General features: G+C 32.5%; 1 protein-coding gene across 4 annotated transcripts in view; it reads left to right on the top strand.

The window, feature by feature from the left end:
• The window catches only part of LOC119602112 (FERM domain-containing protein 5), a 243,658-nt gene that overhangs the window by 139,629 nt on the left and 86,515 nt on the right, over positions 1-17,514 (top strand). For all 4 annotated transcript variants that reach the window (XM_037953456.1, XM_037953458.1, XM_037953459.1 and 1 more), the window contains one exon: positions 5,141-5,314. In XM_037953456.1, the coding sequence (XP_037809384.1) occupies positions 5,141-5,314 (174 nt within the window). The remainder of the gene's footprint in view (positions 1-5,140; positions 5,315-17,514) is intronic.

Raw genomic sequence — 17,514 nt, 5'->3', positions numbered from 1 at the left:
AAGAAGAGCGAGCTTCCGGTGCTCTTAAAGTCCACTGTCTACATAAAATAATGGGGCAGAACTTTATTTGTAATAGGTATCGACCAGAAATCTATGGCTAGTCTTGCCAAGAATAAACTTAGGGCTTACTTCACCTCTAAAGCTGTCATATTAAAAATTGGGAAGGTGCCGATTGCAAGGGCTGTTACAACAAGCCTCGAAAAGGACACTAAAATACCTAAGACCACAGCATCAGTAGCAACTACTGATAACGTTAAGGAGTCAAATCCTAAAAGCGAAGAAGCTACTACTAACAGCTGCCCTTTCCAAAATTGGGGAGGCGCCGATTGAAAGGGATGTCAAAACCGGCCCCAATAAGGACACTAAAACACCTAAGACGGTACCCAAAGCATCATTAGCAAGTACTAGTAATTTTGAGGAGTCAAATCCTAAAAGCGATGAGGAGATCACTGACTCGCCAGAAGACAGAACAGCAGTGCTGTCCAAAATTGGGAAAGTGTCGATTAAAAAGACTGCTCTTGCTATGACTGATAAGGACATCGCAGTGCCATCAAAGGTACATACTGCATCAATAGCCACTTCAGTTTACCCGGAGGAGTCAAATCCAATAAGCGGGGATGTGATCACTAACTCGTTGGAAGACAGTTTAAATGGATGACAATGATTGAGGTTATCCAAATAAACCTCCATCGGAGCGAGACAGCTACCAACGCTGGCAGTGGGGCAGAATCGAAATTTTTTGGAAATAAATCTGGCATTTCTAAACGGCTGATCCGATCGGGATAAAATTTGGCGTGAGCGTAGCCAAGAAGTATTCGAGTTTAAGTTTTGAAGATGAACCCTGCAGATGCCCCAGGGACGGCGCTGTGGCGGCTCAAAGTAGGGTACGTACGACATGTAAAATTTTTAAACTCGTGCCATTTTTTTGTTTATCACCCAAATACAAAGATTTTTATATTTTCTGAAAGCGCTCGACGAGATCTTGAAAAAACATACTTACCTCTTATAATATCCGAGTTATAGGCATTTAAAAATTTAGTGATACAAAATTTACCATACCTTGGTCCGCCTTTTTTTGAATACCGGGCGTAATTTTGGACCAAATGGACTCAATCTTGTTAGTTAGACAACAAAATTTCCAATAATATACAAAAAAATTCAGATCAATATCATTTACAGATCCAAAAATATACGTTTTTTAATTTAAAAATTCAAAAAATTTTAGATTTTTTCCGTTTTTTTTTGCCAAAAATGTGTCTTAACTCTTTTATTAATAAAATAAAATTTTCTTTAAGAACATATAACAATTTTATAGTTTTTTAAAAGGTATCTTTACGCAGAACGCTTTGGCTTAAAAAACTTGTCCTATTTTTTGAAAATGTTGCCACTGCCTCCTTTCGAATATGACCTATTTTTTATCAAAACTTCAACTTTGGGCGACATGTTATAAAATCCCAATGCTGAAAGCAGTTTTGGAAACCTCAATATGTTTTCTATTTACTCCAAAAGTATTTTCCCAGTTCTGAAAGAAATGTGGACCCTATGGGCAAAAATGTAAAAAATCCCATTTTTAGGATTTTCATTCCTATTTTTGGGAATTGCGGGATGCCCTTTGACCTTTGCATTTTTTTAACAAGCGTTGAAAATTTCATTGAGTTTTGTTCATAAATAAAGATTTTGTCATATATTACATATTTGTTAAATTTCTAAAACTATGATTTATATAAAAATTTTAATAGGGTCGCAGATAGCTACTAATTTAGTCCATATTTATCCCTTAATATAATTTTTTAGTTAGATATGGAAATTCTCGACCCTTAACAAAAAATTTCAAGCCAATATCTCAATTACATTCAAAAATATGTTCATTTAAACCTGTGTCCTTTAACTTCATCTTTTTCATATTTTAGTATTAAGTATGACAGAACATACATTTGGTGTTGAATAAAATATTTGGACAATTTTTAAAAATTATTTAGTTAATTATTTTATTAAAGACTATAACATTGAAAAAAAAAATTATAATTTTATTATGAGCCATGCACAACAACACCTAAATCACCCCACACAAACCACCTTTCCCGCCCACCGAAATATAAAACACAATTTAATACAATATCATCAGTTAGTATAATAGCTTTTTTTATTTGAACTGTTTATCTTAAACATAATACAATTAATTCTTACAACCTACTTATATAGTTAATTCCTAACACTACTTATTTTCTATAAAATAATATAATAATATAATAATAATATAAGTCCTTTAAATCTTCCTTGTTTTGAGATGATAGAGTTTCATAACAAATCCATCTTTTTCGCATAGTTGAAAGAACAGGATCAGAAGGTAGAAGTAAACTATTAAAAATATCTTCATTCTGTGATTGCCTGGAGCATTTTCTTGAGCTGAATAGTTGAACATGCTTAAAATCTCGATTCCTCGCTTCCTGGGCTTCTTCTGTTAACTCTCCAAGTGGAAGAATATTCGATTCAATTATTATTTGACCATGACATAATTCTTTGTGTACTATTGGTGATAGTTCCCTCCATGGATACAGAGATACAAGTAATTTAGAAATTTCAGATGTATATTCCCCAAATCGATTTCCATTAATTTTATGTTTACTATTCAGTGCCATTAAAATAGTGTTAACTCTTCGAAGCAACTCCTTGTCGATTGCAGTTATTTTTGAAGTAATTTCAAAATCACGAAAAAACCTTCTCGCCGTATTATCGTCATTTGTACTACCGCAACTTGGAAGTGGTTTGTCGATGTTTAATCCCATCTGAACTTTAAATTCTTCTTGGATTCTGCATTTTTCCGCACCTCTCAGTTCTTTCAATTCTTCATTATTTTTTGTTGATTTAGTAAGATTCTCTGGCACACTTCTATATTTGAGGTCGTATGCTATGTGTAAAAAGTAATCCAAAAATCGTATTCTGGCATGAAGTGGTGAAATTCCGAAAGACAGGACTTTTCATTAATACTTCTGCTTTTGTTTATATTTGAGAATTGCGAATTTTTCTCATTACATATTGAGCATCTCCAGAAGGAAGAAGTTTCTGTTATGGCATTGCTGACCTTTCCATCAATTATTGTTAAGCTTAGCTGATATGATACGTTATCATATCGATTCTGCCCCACTGTGCGCTCTGATGGCTAAAATTAACACAGGTTGGCTTTAATTCAGGAACCTTGGACGATTCGCAACAAGGTTTCTGGATTAAATCACGTAAATTTCCAATTTTTTTACGCTGATACAGGGTCTCGACCGAGAACATGTATCTTATGTCACAAGAACTTATGTTTTCTCCTCTCAACGGGATTATCAACATCGGATGCAACGGTGCTGAAGCAAGGTCGTGGCAACATATTCCTTGCATCTGTTTACCTGCCTTTCGATTCTCCGACACTACCACCAACGTCGGAGCTGATGAAACTGGTTGAAGAGGCACAAAGGAAAAATAAGAAAATTGTAATAAGTTGTAATGCCAACTCCCACATGTAGCTTGGGGTAGTACAAGGCTGGATGGCATTTTCCCGGCACTCTTACAGATGGAGGCGGGACTGGTTTCCGTACATCTGTCTCAGATATTTACTACATGCTTGAAATTCACATATACCCCCATTAAATGGCAGAATGCAAGGGTAATATTTATACCTAAACCAGGGAAACCTAGCTATTCGACACCTAAGTCTTATCGACCGATAAGTCTTACGTCATTCCTACTTAAAACCTTGGAACGGATAGTCGATAATATAATTAAAGGCAGTATGCTCGACAAAGACCTAAAATTTAAGCAGCATGCATGGAAGGTTATACACAATCATCGGACGTACCTGATCGTATACCAGACACAGAATATGTCAGAAACTTTGAAACGCTGATCCCAGATAGAATGTCTTGGCCAAGCGGAACATTAGAGCAAATACCATTAGGAATCCGTTGTTACACGGATGGCTCTAAATTGGGGGGTTCTATATTGAAGACCCAGAAACCGAAATATACCTCCGTTTACCAAATCAAATCGGAATGCGAAAATTGGATTAGAATAAATATGGCGCCCACAGCGCTTAATATATTTACCGATAGCCAGAAGGCAATTAGGGCGATATTAGGCGATAGAACTAAATCTAAGACCGTATTGGATTGTAAGAAAACTTTAACTGAATACTCTCCCAGAGGTAAGGTTCACATCATCACATTCCTGACTAACACTGATTGGAAGATTCTTAGGAATTATTTTTTTCATGATAAGGAGCGCACAACAGGCCCGATAGTGGCCTAGGTGTATTTCTTCGGATTTGATGTAGTATACATCCTCCTATCAACCTACCTACCTAGTGCATATTATCCCATTTTGTAGTGCATGTTATATGCGCATATTTTTCATATTTTATTGCATGAAAATCCTTGCCTTGCTTATAACCATTAGAATTGCTTTGAAATTCTGCATAACTAACCTTTATATAAAATTACATCCCTCTTCCTAATTTTTTGAGGATCGGCCCATATTTGAAACTAGCTCCCTTATAAAGCCTCTTTTAGAAATTTAGTTGTTCATCAATAAATTGCTTAAATACATCAGAATTAAGGTAAAATTCAACAAATTTTTAATGAAAAATAAATAATTTTTAAAATATACATATAGACGGATTTTGTTATTTATAACGAAAAACCGGTTAAGCGGTTTTTTCTGAAATTTAAAACTGTCAACCGTTTTTTTTCAAATGTAAACTAAGCGAAATATTTGAAAACCGGTTTTTGGAAAATGTCGAATAATCGTACTAAGTGTATTCAAAATAGGAAAGGGCAAGGTACAAAAACTGTTCGAACATTTTTGAATTGCCCCTATACAGATTTAAAACAATTATTTAAAAGCTTAAATTTCTCTAAAACGTTAAATTTCTTACCTACGTAAATCAGCATATTTTATCACTATACTTAAATTTTAATCAAAACAGATTTAGAATGCCATAAAAACATTTTTTGACCACATTTTTAGCCTGGAACCAGAAAAGTAGTTCGCTAAACTATTTAAAATATAAAGCTAAATAGAATTTATTTAGAGTTGATGAATACTTTTTTCAATATGTAAATTTATTTAAATTTTAATAATTAAAAAATCTATGTTTTAGACGTGGATCCAATACTATTCTCCTTTCGTGTGAAGTTTTACCCTGCAGATCCATTTCGATTAACAGGCAATGGCCGAATAATGCTGTATCAGCAATTAAAAAGAGATTTACGTCATGGCCGGCTTTATTGTTCTATTGGCGAAGCAGCAGCATTGGGATCTCTCATTGTCCAAGGTAAAATAACTATTATTTAAAAATTTATTATTTAACATATTCTGTAAAAAATGTATAATAAGTAGTCCGACTCTCACATATGTGAATTTTAATTTACGAAGTTTAAATTATTGATCAAGGAATATAAAGAAGTTGGACTGCGGTACTGTTTTACAACAATAACATTTCCCTCTCTTCACAGACGAGTTCTGTGTAAATTCAACACACTTGTTAGAACTCAATTCTCTCACAATGCTTCAAAACTTTTTCGCCAAAATACCGGGATAATAGTTTCTTTTATTTTTTACACAATTTTATCGCAATTAAAAACCCGAAATGTTTTATTTTTCACAAACTAAAAAAATATTTTTAAATTTTTTTTGACAATTAATTTTTGTGTGTTGAAATTAAAATTGGTAAAACAAAGTTGTAAATTTTGGTATTGAAAATGAAAATGAACTTATTTTTTTCCAAAAAAGAGATTTAAAGTCCGTAAAATACATTTATTAAATGTTTACTGATCAGATGTGGACAAAATAAATTGAAAAATGTGCGAATATAGAAATTGAAATGTTATTTATTTTTCCTAAAAATTTTATGTACGATTTTATGCAAGTATGTATTGTTCAATTTACAATCAAGTTGTATATTGTACCTACTAACGTGTAGTAACAGTGATTGTGAACAGATATTTGCAGCAAGTCATAAGTCTATGTTCTCAATGAAAAAAAAAAACAATCAAAACAAATATACATAACAATGTCAAAAGATAAAAAAGTCAAAAATATTAAATTAATTAAACATGCGAAGTAAACCAAATTAATTTCTTTGAATTTTCAATTCTTTTATTTTCTTTATTCCACATTTTAAACTAATAAATAAACAGTTTTTAATAAAATTTAAGTTTTTTTGTTTTGGTAAACAGCTGTTTGTTTTTGATTTCAGTGTTACCACTTTATCGTTTTTTATGCTAAAATCGTTTGAATTTTTTGTTTATATGTTGAAATAAACAATTGGCAACACTAAACTTTCTTACAACATTCGAAAAACATATGAAAAATTGTCGTATGAGTTGTATAGAGCTTTTGCATAGAAAATACCAACAACATTGTTATGACTATTGTAGCAGCTGCTGAAATACAACGCTACAACATCGATTGTGAATTGAACATATGTTTGGAAAGAGTGGTGAAAGTGGTTGGAGCTTCAATACTTATACAAAAATTCTATCAATACATTCTTAGAGTTAGGTACCGAATGATAACTCCTTTAGGTACCAACTGACAAGCGCCAATTTCTTTATATTCATTGTTATTTGTATTGAAAATTAAAACAAATTTAAAATTTAATTTTTTCATAAAACTCCCCAGCTGCAAAAAAGGCTAGGACTTCGATTTTTAGGCCTTCTAAGAGACATATTTACACATTATAAAGGATGGGATACTCATTCCTCATTGCCTTCTCGTAGAAGATATTCCAGAGAGAAATGAATGATATTTCTTTCTCTTTCTCTCACACACATAATCAAATGTTTCCCTGTGTAGACCAGCACCAATAAAATTTATTTTGCTCTCTTTTTTATAAACCGCTACCTGAAAACTGAAAAATGTATTTTTTACATTCCAAATAAAACTTAGTCTTTTGCTAAACTTTATGCTGTAAAGTTCACGTAAAGTAGTCTTTTGTAATTAAAAATTCACATGTGACTCTTTAATGACAATTCCTTAAGTTTAATGTTGAATTTATTAATAACATCTTCCTTAACAGCCCATGCTTCCCTAGGCTTTGTAGAATGTCTGCATAAGTAGCTATATTTAAAATTCTTAGGGGCTTATTGATAAGAATTTATCAAAGTTGTGTGTATATATCAAATTTTGTATGAAAATTTGTTTTATAAAACTTTGATAATTTCTTATGAATAAGTCTCTAAAACTTTTATTATTTTTATTATAATTTCCTATAGTGACTTTCTACAAAGCCTTTGACTGAAGATCTTCTAATATGACTTTAACGGAAGACCATCTTATGTACATTACGTTATAGGTCTTCTTATAAGCCATCAGCAAAATACCATAGGCATACAACGGAAAACCGCTTAATAGACTTTTTAAGTAAGCTAAGGCGACCAGATTTTGGATATGAAAATAGATGACATAAAGAAAAGAGTAAAACTATTTTTTGAGTTAAATTTTTTTTACATATTTTACAGAAAAGGATTATTCTCATTTTTATGCATTTGTTTTGTTAAAATATAAACAAATCAAATTTAAAGAACAAACCAAAGAAGGAAATTTATTAAAGTTAGATGAATGATTTGTTTTCTTATTAAAATGGGAAAATTACGTATTTAATTCCCATGTGAAAACTTCTGAACATTTTCGAGTAATTTTGTTGACAACCAATTCCAGTTCTCTATGTATTTTGAAAATAATCACAATATTCCTTTAATTAAAGATTTTTACGTTAAAAGATATATCTTTTTTTAAATCTTGTACATATGTATAACAACTTTAAATTATTATTAAAAGTATCCGAAGGACGAATATTTTGTGATAAAATGAACATCACTATTGCACATTTTCTTATTTATTTATTTACAAAGTTGGTAACATAATTAATTTTTTTCTTATTTTTATTGCAATTTTTATAAATTATTGCAATTATTATATACATATATCAAATATTGCATTATATTTAACATACATATACATTATAAAAAAGCAAAATAGAATGATTTTGGCCATCATTTGGTTGACAGAGAGGCATTTCCAAATTGCCTAAAAATAGTGCTGGCCAATTGGAATATTGTCAAATATTCCTTGTAAAATTTGTAAACGATAAAATTACAAATTTTTGATTTTTAGATAAACTTATTTTTGGCCTAATGTTGGGTTAGACTACATTAAAAATATTATATTTGTCAATGGTTTAATGAAGGTATTTTAAGCTATTTGAGTTTTATGAATTAATAAAATTTGTTTTAATTTACAAAAATAAATATTGATCAAGGTTTTAAAAATTAAGATGACAAAAGATGACAAATTATGGAAATAGATGACAGAAAGAGGACATTAATTTTAAAGATGACAACCAGTTAAAATAGATGATTGTCCTCTAAAAAAGAGCACGTATTTTCAGCTTATGTAAGCCTTCTATCAGCCTAACAGAAGCGAGAAGGCAATCACTGGACTGACAATGACACGCCGCACTGTGGACCATTTTTCGAAATGGCGGTCAAAAATAACTTTTTTATGGTCACCGATTTTAAAGTTAAAAGTAAACAGTCGTAAACCTCGGGAGCCAAAAAATTACAACTTAATTTCAACTTTATTACAGCGAACAGAGTGATCAAACATGAACTATCACAGCATTTTGCTTAATTTTAAATTTTCTTAGTAAATTTTTAATTTTTAAATGATTATAACTTTCTACAAATCCTTTGACTGAAGATCTTCTAATATGACTTTAACTGAAGACCATCTTATATACATTACGTTATAAGCCTTCAGCGAAAGACCTTCTAATAGGCCTACAGCAGAAAACCGTTTAATAGGCCATTTTAAGTAAGCCTACTATCAGCCTAACAGAAACGAGAAGGCAAGCGCATTTTTCGAAATGGCGGCCTAAAATAATTCTTTTATGGTCAGTAAAAGTAAAAAATTACAACTGTATTTCAACTTTATCACAGCGAACAGAGTGATCAAACATGAACTATCACAGCAAGTCATACACTGTGCTGTCGCCCGAAGCCTCTCCTACGCGTGTATACCCCATTATATATATCCGCCGGTGTGCACCAGAGCAATTTTCTGAACCAAAGTCTGTTATTTTGTGAGAAATTCATTAATAAAACTTTTGAAATGTGTGTGTGTTCGTTTGTATTTTTATTTATTGTCTCCTATAAGTTTAGAAGAAACCATACACTACTTATTGTATATCTGGAAAATTATAACCTCTACAAACCTTAAATTTTGCATGATGAACATTGATATCCATATAAATGTTTATTTTTGATTTGCATTCAACGGATACTTAAATTCAATTTTAAAGTAAAATGCCGGTTTTCGAAAACTGGAGCTGTTCGAAAACCGGTTTTTGGAAAATGTCGAATAATCGACCACCCTAGTAGCTATGTAAATAAACTAGCAAGGTAGGGCAGCTTCTCCTTAAAATTAAATATAAAAATATATATCGTCACCTGAAACGTAAACGGCCCTAACTAACCAAAAATTCAAAATCGATTTTATTGTTGATTATAATGTATTGCATCAAAACAAATGTCCACACAAAAAATTGGACTCCTCCGACCAAAATTAGCGATTTTATTAACAAAAAACAAAAGGCCCTATCTACAAAAACATTTAAATATTAAAGGTAGAAAGTCCAATTTATCCATTTTTATATACGCCATTGTCAACTATCATAACTGATAGGTTTCACTATTAAACAATTTGTTTATTTACTACAAATAAATCGAGTTGATAGAAACAAACTTTGTAATTTAAATAGTTTTTTGGTTCTCCTGTAAAATTTTAAAAATGTTAGATAGGGCCGTTTGCGTTTTAGGTGACGATATGTATGCCTGGAAATTACAACCGCTAAAGTCGACAGTACGAGAAACAATATAGATTTCACACTAATGAAGTCTTTATCACTATTTTGTTGTGCACTTCAGATCCATACATGTACAATATTCGAAAAAAATGGAAAAGTACCTCTATACTCATACAGATGGAGGCGGGACTGGTTTCCGTACTGGTTTCGGTGGAAACCGCTTTAAACGAAGTTGTACACCACATAGGTGCATCCTTTGATAGCAAAATAAATACACTGGAGGTATGCATTGACATCGAAGGCGCCTTCAATAACGTGCACACTGATACTCTTATCCAATCCCTAGACCAGTTTTATGTTGACCGGGTGCTCCGTAACTGGATCAACCACATGCTAAGGAACAGATGGATAAGCTGCAAGATGTACGATATAACTATCAGGAAAAAGGTATTTCGCGGTATACCACAGGGTGGCATTTTGTCACCTTTACTCTGGGTTACCACGATTAATAGCCTCCTAAGGACCCTAACCGAGAAAGGACTTAGACCTTAGACATGTGTAGAAGAGCTGAGGAGGCTCTGAATACGGCCTTGAGTTGGGCTCAACCGAGAGGCCTCAATGTTAACCCGGCAAAAACAGAAATCTGTCTTTTCACAAGAAAGACAAAAATTCCTACGTATACTGAACCTTGCTTCCTGGGAAAGAAGATACCAGTGACAGACAAAGTTAAGTACTTAGGTGTAATCCTCGACCGGAAATTAAAATGGAGACACCACATAGAGGATAGGATCAATAAGGCACATCGGTGCTGGGCGATATGTAGGAGAACCATAGGCATGAAATGGGGTCCTAGTCCTACTATGACAAATTGGCTTTATAAAAGTGTAATTAGACCGATTCTAGCTTATGCTTCAATAATCTGGTGGACTGCTTTAGACAAAAAGTGCAATATCAAACTACAGGGAGTTCAGCGTACATGCTGCTTGGGTATAAGTGGTGCCATGTGTACTACTTCAACCAAGGCTCTGGAAACGTTGCTAGATATTTCACCCATTGAAACATATTTGAGATATGAGGCTGCGCTTACAGCCGAACGGCTCTTTACTTTAGGCGAAGTGGCCAAAAGCGGTTATAGGACACGTCATCAATGTATACTGGACACATTGGAAGGTTGTACACAATCATCGGACGTGCCTCATCGTATACCAGACACAGAATATGTCGGAAACTTTGAAACGCTCATCCCAAATAGAATGTCTTGGTCAAGCGGAACATTAGAGCAAATACCAGTAGGAATCCGTTGTTACACGGATGGCTCTAAATTGGGGGACAAAGTGGGGCTGGGGTTCTATATTGAAGACCCAGAAACAGAAATATACCACCAAATTATAACACAAGCTTCCATGCTGAAGTACGAGCAATAACGGAATGCGTAAATTTGATTAGAATAAATATGGCGTCCACAGCGCTTAATATATTTGCCGATAGCCAGAAAGCAATTAGGGCGATATCAGGCAATAGAACTAAATCTAAGACTGTATTGGATTGTAAGAAATCTTTAACTGAATACTCTCCCAGAGGTAAGGTTCACATCATATGGGTACCAGCCCACTCGGGAGTAATAGCTTTAAAGGGTAGGGAGCTCGAGGCAGTTAACCTGACAAATGCGAAACCATTCGACGCAACAAAAGCTGAACTAAAAATATGGGTGAGAGAATTCCATAAGGCCTCTTGGGATAATGAAACAGTGGGTAGAACCATGAAGATCCTATGGGGTGACCCTGATGAGAACAAGACGAAAAATGTCCTCAAAATGATCAAGCCTGAAGTTAGTATGATGGTACGTATTCTGAGTGGACACGCAGGATTACGAGCACATCTATGCATGTTATATAAACTACTAGCTATACCTAGTGTGCTTTGCTACCCTAAAAGCAAAAAAACCCACTTACACATGGGAGATGCCACTCAAATTATTGCAAGTTCGCCAATTTTTCCGAATTTAATTCATATGGGAGGGCCAACCCCCCCCCCCATTGAAAGTCCGCCAATTTTTCTCTAAATGTTCACATGAATGTCAAAGTTCTTCATGCAAAATTTGAAGATTCTAGCTTCTGCAGTATCTCAGATATACAAATTTTTCTATATAATTCATATGGGGGTTCCAAGCCACCCCCTGATGAAAGTCTGCTTTTTTTCCCCAAAATGTTCAGATGAATATGAAAGTCCTTTTTGCAAAATTTTAGGAATCTAGTTCTATTAGTTTCTTAGATAAAATATTTTGTTGTATTTAATTCATATGGGAGGTGCCCAAAATATTTACATGGATGCTAAAGTTCTTCGTGCAAAATTTGAAGCCTTTAACTCTAATAGTTTCCAAGGTAAACGAATTTGTGTATTTATTTAAGGAGGTGCCACGCCCCTGCTGCTAGTCCGCTCACTTTTTATCCTAACTAATCCCATTGAGACTTATGTGGCTCCGACCAAATTTGAGGGCTCTAACTGTTACATTTTCCGAGATATACTGATTTAATATTTTCTTAATATGGAAGGTGCCACGCCCACTATAGTCATTCCGCCCATTTTGTCAAAAAACATTCTTATGGATGTCAAAGTTGTCCGTGCAAAATTTGAGAACTCTAATTGTACCAGTTTCCAAGATATATGATTTTTAATAGCTATTAAATAAGTAGGCGTGGCAACTCGCCTACTTGAAATTTTAAAATAAAAAGTAGCCTATAGTTCCTTCCAGATATACTGGAAGATACTGTTAAAATTTCAAGAAAATCGGTCCAGCCGTTTAGCCGTCTATAGACTTCAAACAAACAAACAAACCCACAAACAAACCCTCAAACAAATAAACACACATTCATTTTTATATATATATAGATTAAGAAAATAATAATTACATTTTATTATACGACTTTTTCATTACAACTCTCGAAATTACCGTTAAAATTCCTTTACCGAACCGTTGCTTTTACGTTTAGAAACGTTTGCCTTTAAAATTTAATTTTAAATCGTCTATTAAAAAACCCTACATTGGGTACTTGTGAATATTAGAACTAAATGTTTTAGAGGGGCCAATGTTTGTCATTTTCTGACAAGATAAAAGTTAAAAAATTATTTTTTTAATATTAGTTGCAAAGTAAAATCTAGAGATATAACACATTACATATGAAACAAAAGAATAACATGTTATAACACTTCACTTTATTCCAAAATTTGAACTAAAAACGGAAATGTTAAGTTAAGTCATGCGGGGTTAGACTTGTTTTCTAGTAGATCGATATTTTATTTAACATTTGTCAAATGTAAACAGAAGAACAAAAAACCATATGATTTTACAACAAACAACAACAAACAACCTATCGAGCTTTACTGTTCAGTCGACTTTATTAGTCATACTAATCAGTGAAACTAATAGTTATTTTACGTCCCTTATTGCCGGTTCACATAGGGAAACTTTTTTGGGAAACTTTTTGAATTTCTCCCACACACAAAATCAAAAGTTTCCCTGTGTGAACTGCCACTTAGTAAAAGAACTAAGCAATACGTAAGCAGCATATGCATATATCAGTCGTTCAGTTGTGTGGCTGCTGAAGAAAAACAAAATCACTTACTAGTTATTGCAGCAGTGCTTGTGAGAGGAAATTTTAATGAGTTATGTAGAGGATGAGTCTCTTGATGATTTGTGGGATTGGGTCGACGCCAGACGTTATCGTCATAACCGACCTCAATTCCTTATACCTGTTTTTATAATTTGTGGTTTGAACAGACTAAAGTCACATACGCCATCAAATTTGGTTAATATTTTATTATTTTTTTTTTTAAATTAAAAATAAAACAAGCAGTTTTTTATTTGTTAATTAAATTCAAAGATCAAAGAGACAGTTTACAATTTTATTCTGACTTTTATCAGTCAACTTTCAGTTGAAATCAATGGAAAGATATTGGAAATGAATGGTTTTATTATTGGTGAGCGCAGATTAGCGGGATAATTGCATATTAGAAGTGCTTGTGAGAGGAAATTTTAATGAGTTATGTAGAGGATGAGTCTCTTGATGATTTGTGGGATTGGGTCGACGCCAGACGTTATCGTCATAACCGACCTCAATTCCTTATACCTGTTTTTATAATTTGTGGTTTGAACAGACTAAAGTCACATACGCCATCAAATTTGGTTAATATTTTATTATTTTTTTTTTTAAATTAAAAATAAAACAAGCAGTTTTTTATTTGTTAATTAAATTCAAAGATCAAAGAGACAGTTTACAATTTTATTCTGACTTTTATCAGTCAACTTTCAGTTGAAATCAATGGAAAGATATTGGAAATGAATGGTTTTATTATTGGTGAGCGCAGATTAGCGGGATAATTGCATATTAGAAAAAGTAAGAAAAATCAAAAACATAAAAACACTCAATTCCAATGTAACAAGCAAAAAAAAAACGAAATGCAAATAAAAGAAAACAATAAGAAAAGAAATGTATTACAATTCAAAAGTAAGTAAAGACAAAAGAACAAAATGATTTACAGCAGGGAAGAAAAGTTGATACTATGAATTAATAATAAAAATGAAATCTAAAATAAATATTAAAGAAAATGAAATGAATTACGATTGAGAACAAAAGTTTCAATTATAAAAATAATAATATTAAGCAATAAAAATTAAAAATTAACATAAATAAAATAATAAGTTTAATTAAATAAAGCAAAATAATCTCTGCTACTGCCTCCCCATCAGCGTCATTAATCGCCTCGATTGTGTCGCTGGATTTCATATTTTTGTGTCCCTTTGCCTGAGAACTCTTTTGTTTGTATTGTTGCTGTTATCAGCTACATTAGTTGCCATTTCAGGTTCATCATAAAACTTTAGTATTTTATGCTAGCACACCGTGTGAATACCCCAAATATATTTTTAATATTTTCTAACTTTTGTTTAACAATCTTATACTACGTTTCCACTGGCTTGAAATCTACTAGACAGAAAAAAATATTCAATAATTTTTTTCAATAAGGACATTAATCAGTATTAAATTTTAATTTAATTATATTTTAAATTAATATAATTAATTTTTTTAATTGTATACATTATTTGACAAAAATCTATAAACCCTTTTAATTAAAATTAAATTTAATACAAAATTTAATTATTTTAATAAGTTTTTGTAATTGAATATTATACTTTTTGAAATTTGGAAAAAATTAAATAAGAATGAAAAAATATTTTTAAACTATTTTATCAGAATTTTTTTATTATTTTATCTAAAAATTTGTGATATATTTAATTTAAAATCGAAATGGACGGATATTTACACATCTATGTATGTTATGGGGACTTATTCCGTAAGTAAAAATATTCTAGTTTAAAAATATGTGTACATAATTTAATATTGTGTCTTTAAGATATTCTGGGTAGACTTGGGACGGTCTATCACGAGCTCCTGAATCCTTCTATAAAAATACATTTTGTACGTGGCTGTAGCCCCGTTGCGGAATGATAGGCAGTATGAGATCAATACCAATGCAAACACCGACAAGGAAAAGCAATCGCTGGTCAATAGAAGGGGAGACAACCCCAACATCAGGTGAAATCAATCTTTCGGAAGGTAACCACCCTTTAAATGTCATGAAAGATTGCATTATTTAAAATGACTTATTCCAGTACATTCTTTAACCTTTCAAAGCCCGCGCAACCACACTACTGGGATAGCCCTGTTGATTCGGCAACAACAGAGACGTATTTGGTAGTCCGAAATATCCAGCAAATAAATCCCTCTGTATGTCAGACAATGTGAAAAAGGATGTAGGAACCCAATAATTGCCCCGAGAAGTTGAGTGGTGGACCTCAACCATAAGTCGCATATCATGAAACAACACCGAGAACTTCCCTGATGTAAAAGGTCTACTAAATCAGTATTAGTCTCCTGTCGGGCATAGGAGTCTTTCCCGATCGTTCACCAACATACATCAGTTCCATTCTCAGATCATAAAGAATAAAGTGTCAATCTGGTACTTGCGCCCTACTACGCGAAGAGTAAGAAATACTCAACGGGGTCTGTCACATCTCCCAGTGACATCTGTTGAGATGGGAACAGCACCCGAGAGAGAATCCAGACATGGGTATATCAGTCCTTAAACCAACATTCTCTCCCCGCGAATTTGGGTTTAAACCACAGCCACTATGTGGTTCCCGAAGGAACCTCAACCAACTGACCAGCTAGGACAAGTCCTGCGGGCAACTAGCTACCCATAATGCCAGATTATATGGTGCTCTTGTTCGACCCCATGTCAAATCATTCTAAGGAAATGCCGAGGATACATTTGATTATCACCAGTTTATAGTCCCGGCAGACTAGAGGTATTGGTAGCACCTCTTATCCCCGGAATATTGCAATAACACCAAGATGGAGTCTTCGCCATGGTAACATGCCTCGGGGGATATTTTGTGGAAGTTATTTTCAGATGTATTATTTCCAAAATGTATTTGAATAAGGCGGTGAACATAACACGAGGTAAGCGTAGTGCAGGAATTCTCGGCAGTTTACCTAAGTTTTCTTTTGTTGTTTCTTTCAGATTATAATTTCTTAATACATGTCCCTAAATATTCCGGTAAATTCTAGGAGTTTTCATCAGCTATGATTGGTTTCGCAGTCACTCAAGTGTACATGTCCCTAAATATTCCGGTAAATTCTAGGAGTTTTCATCAGCTATGATTGGTTTCTCAGTCACTCAAGTGTATCTGAAAATATCTTTGCATACATGCACACATTTTATTTATATTACTTATAATTTGTAAGTTATATTCAATAGAAACATAATAATTATGGAAAAATATGAGTATTTTTATTTGCAATTTAGATAAATATTGAATTCAGATAATTATTTTTTTAGTCGAAATGTGAAATAAAAATAATTACGAAATTAATTATATACATTACAAAATTGTTTGAAATATGCTACCAAATCCAATTACATAAATTAATTACAATAATACTGCTTTAATTGAATTTTTTGCCATTTATATTCCAATTAACATTTTTAATTTTCAGTTAATCAATAGTATCATTTTGATTATTAGAACAAAATCAAAACTTTTTTGTAATTAATATGAGCAATTTCATAATTGAAATTCATTTTTATTTTTGTCTGTGTAGATTTGCTTAAACTTTTTCAAGGATTTTAGAATTTTCGAACAAATCCCGTCATTTTATTTTGATGCAACGACAGTAATATTAATATCCTTTAAATTTAAACATTAAAAGTGCAAAATTACAGTTGTAAAAGTATAAATTTTATTATTAAATGCCACTAATTTTAAAATTATAATTTCTTCTGTTTTTTCAAAATGAAAAGTTCCTTTTTCGATGAAATCATTGAACTTGAATGGATAGTCTATAGTTGTATTTGCTTATCCTAGACACTATGTTTTAAAAAAACCGGTTTGCGAAAAGCCGAAATTTTCAATAAAAACCGGGATTTCACTGCATATTTTTGTAATATATTAATGATTGGACCCATTCCACTTGTTTAAGCGTGATATGTTACGAACTCCTTTTTGGTTATTGCTCCTTTCAATAAATATACTATTCCTAACAACATTAGAATCGAATGCCATTGGTCCTATATTGACTCGATTAAATAAATAAAATGAAATATTACCT

The sequence above is a fragment of the Lucilia sericata genome, unplaced genomic scaffold, assembly GCF_015586225.1.
Source record: "Lucilia sericata isolate MDLA Ls3-8-SP2 unplaced genomic scaffold, ASM1558622v1 Contig000208F_arrow, whole genome shotgun sequence".
Classification (NCBI taxonomy): Eukaryota; Metazoa; Arthropoda; class Insecta; order Diptera; family Calliphoridae; genus Lucilia; species Lucilia sericata.
This window is presented reverse-complemented; position numbering and strand designations above follow the sequence as displayed.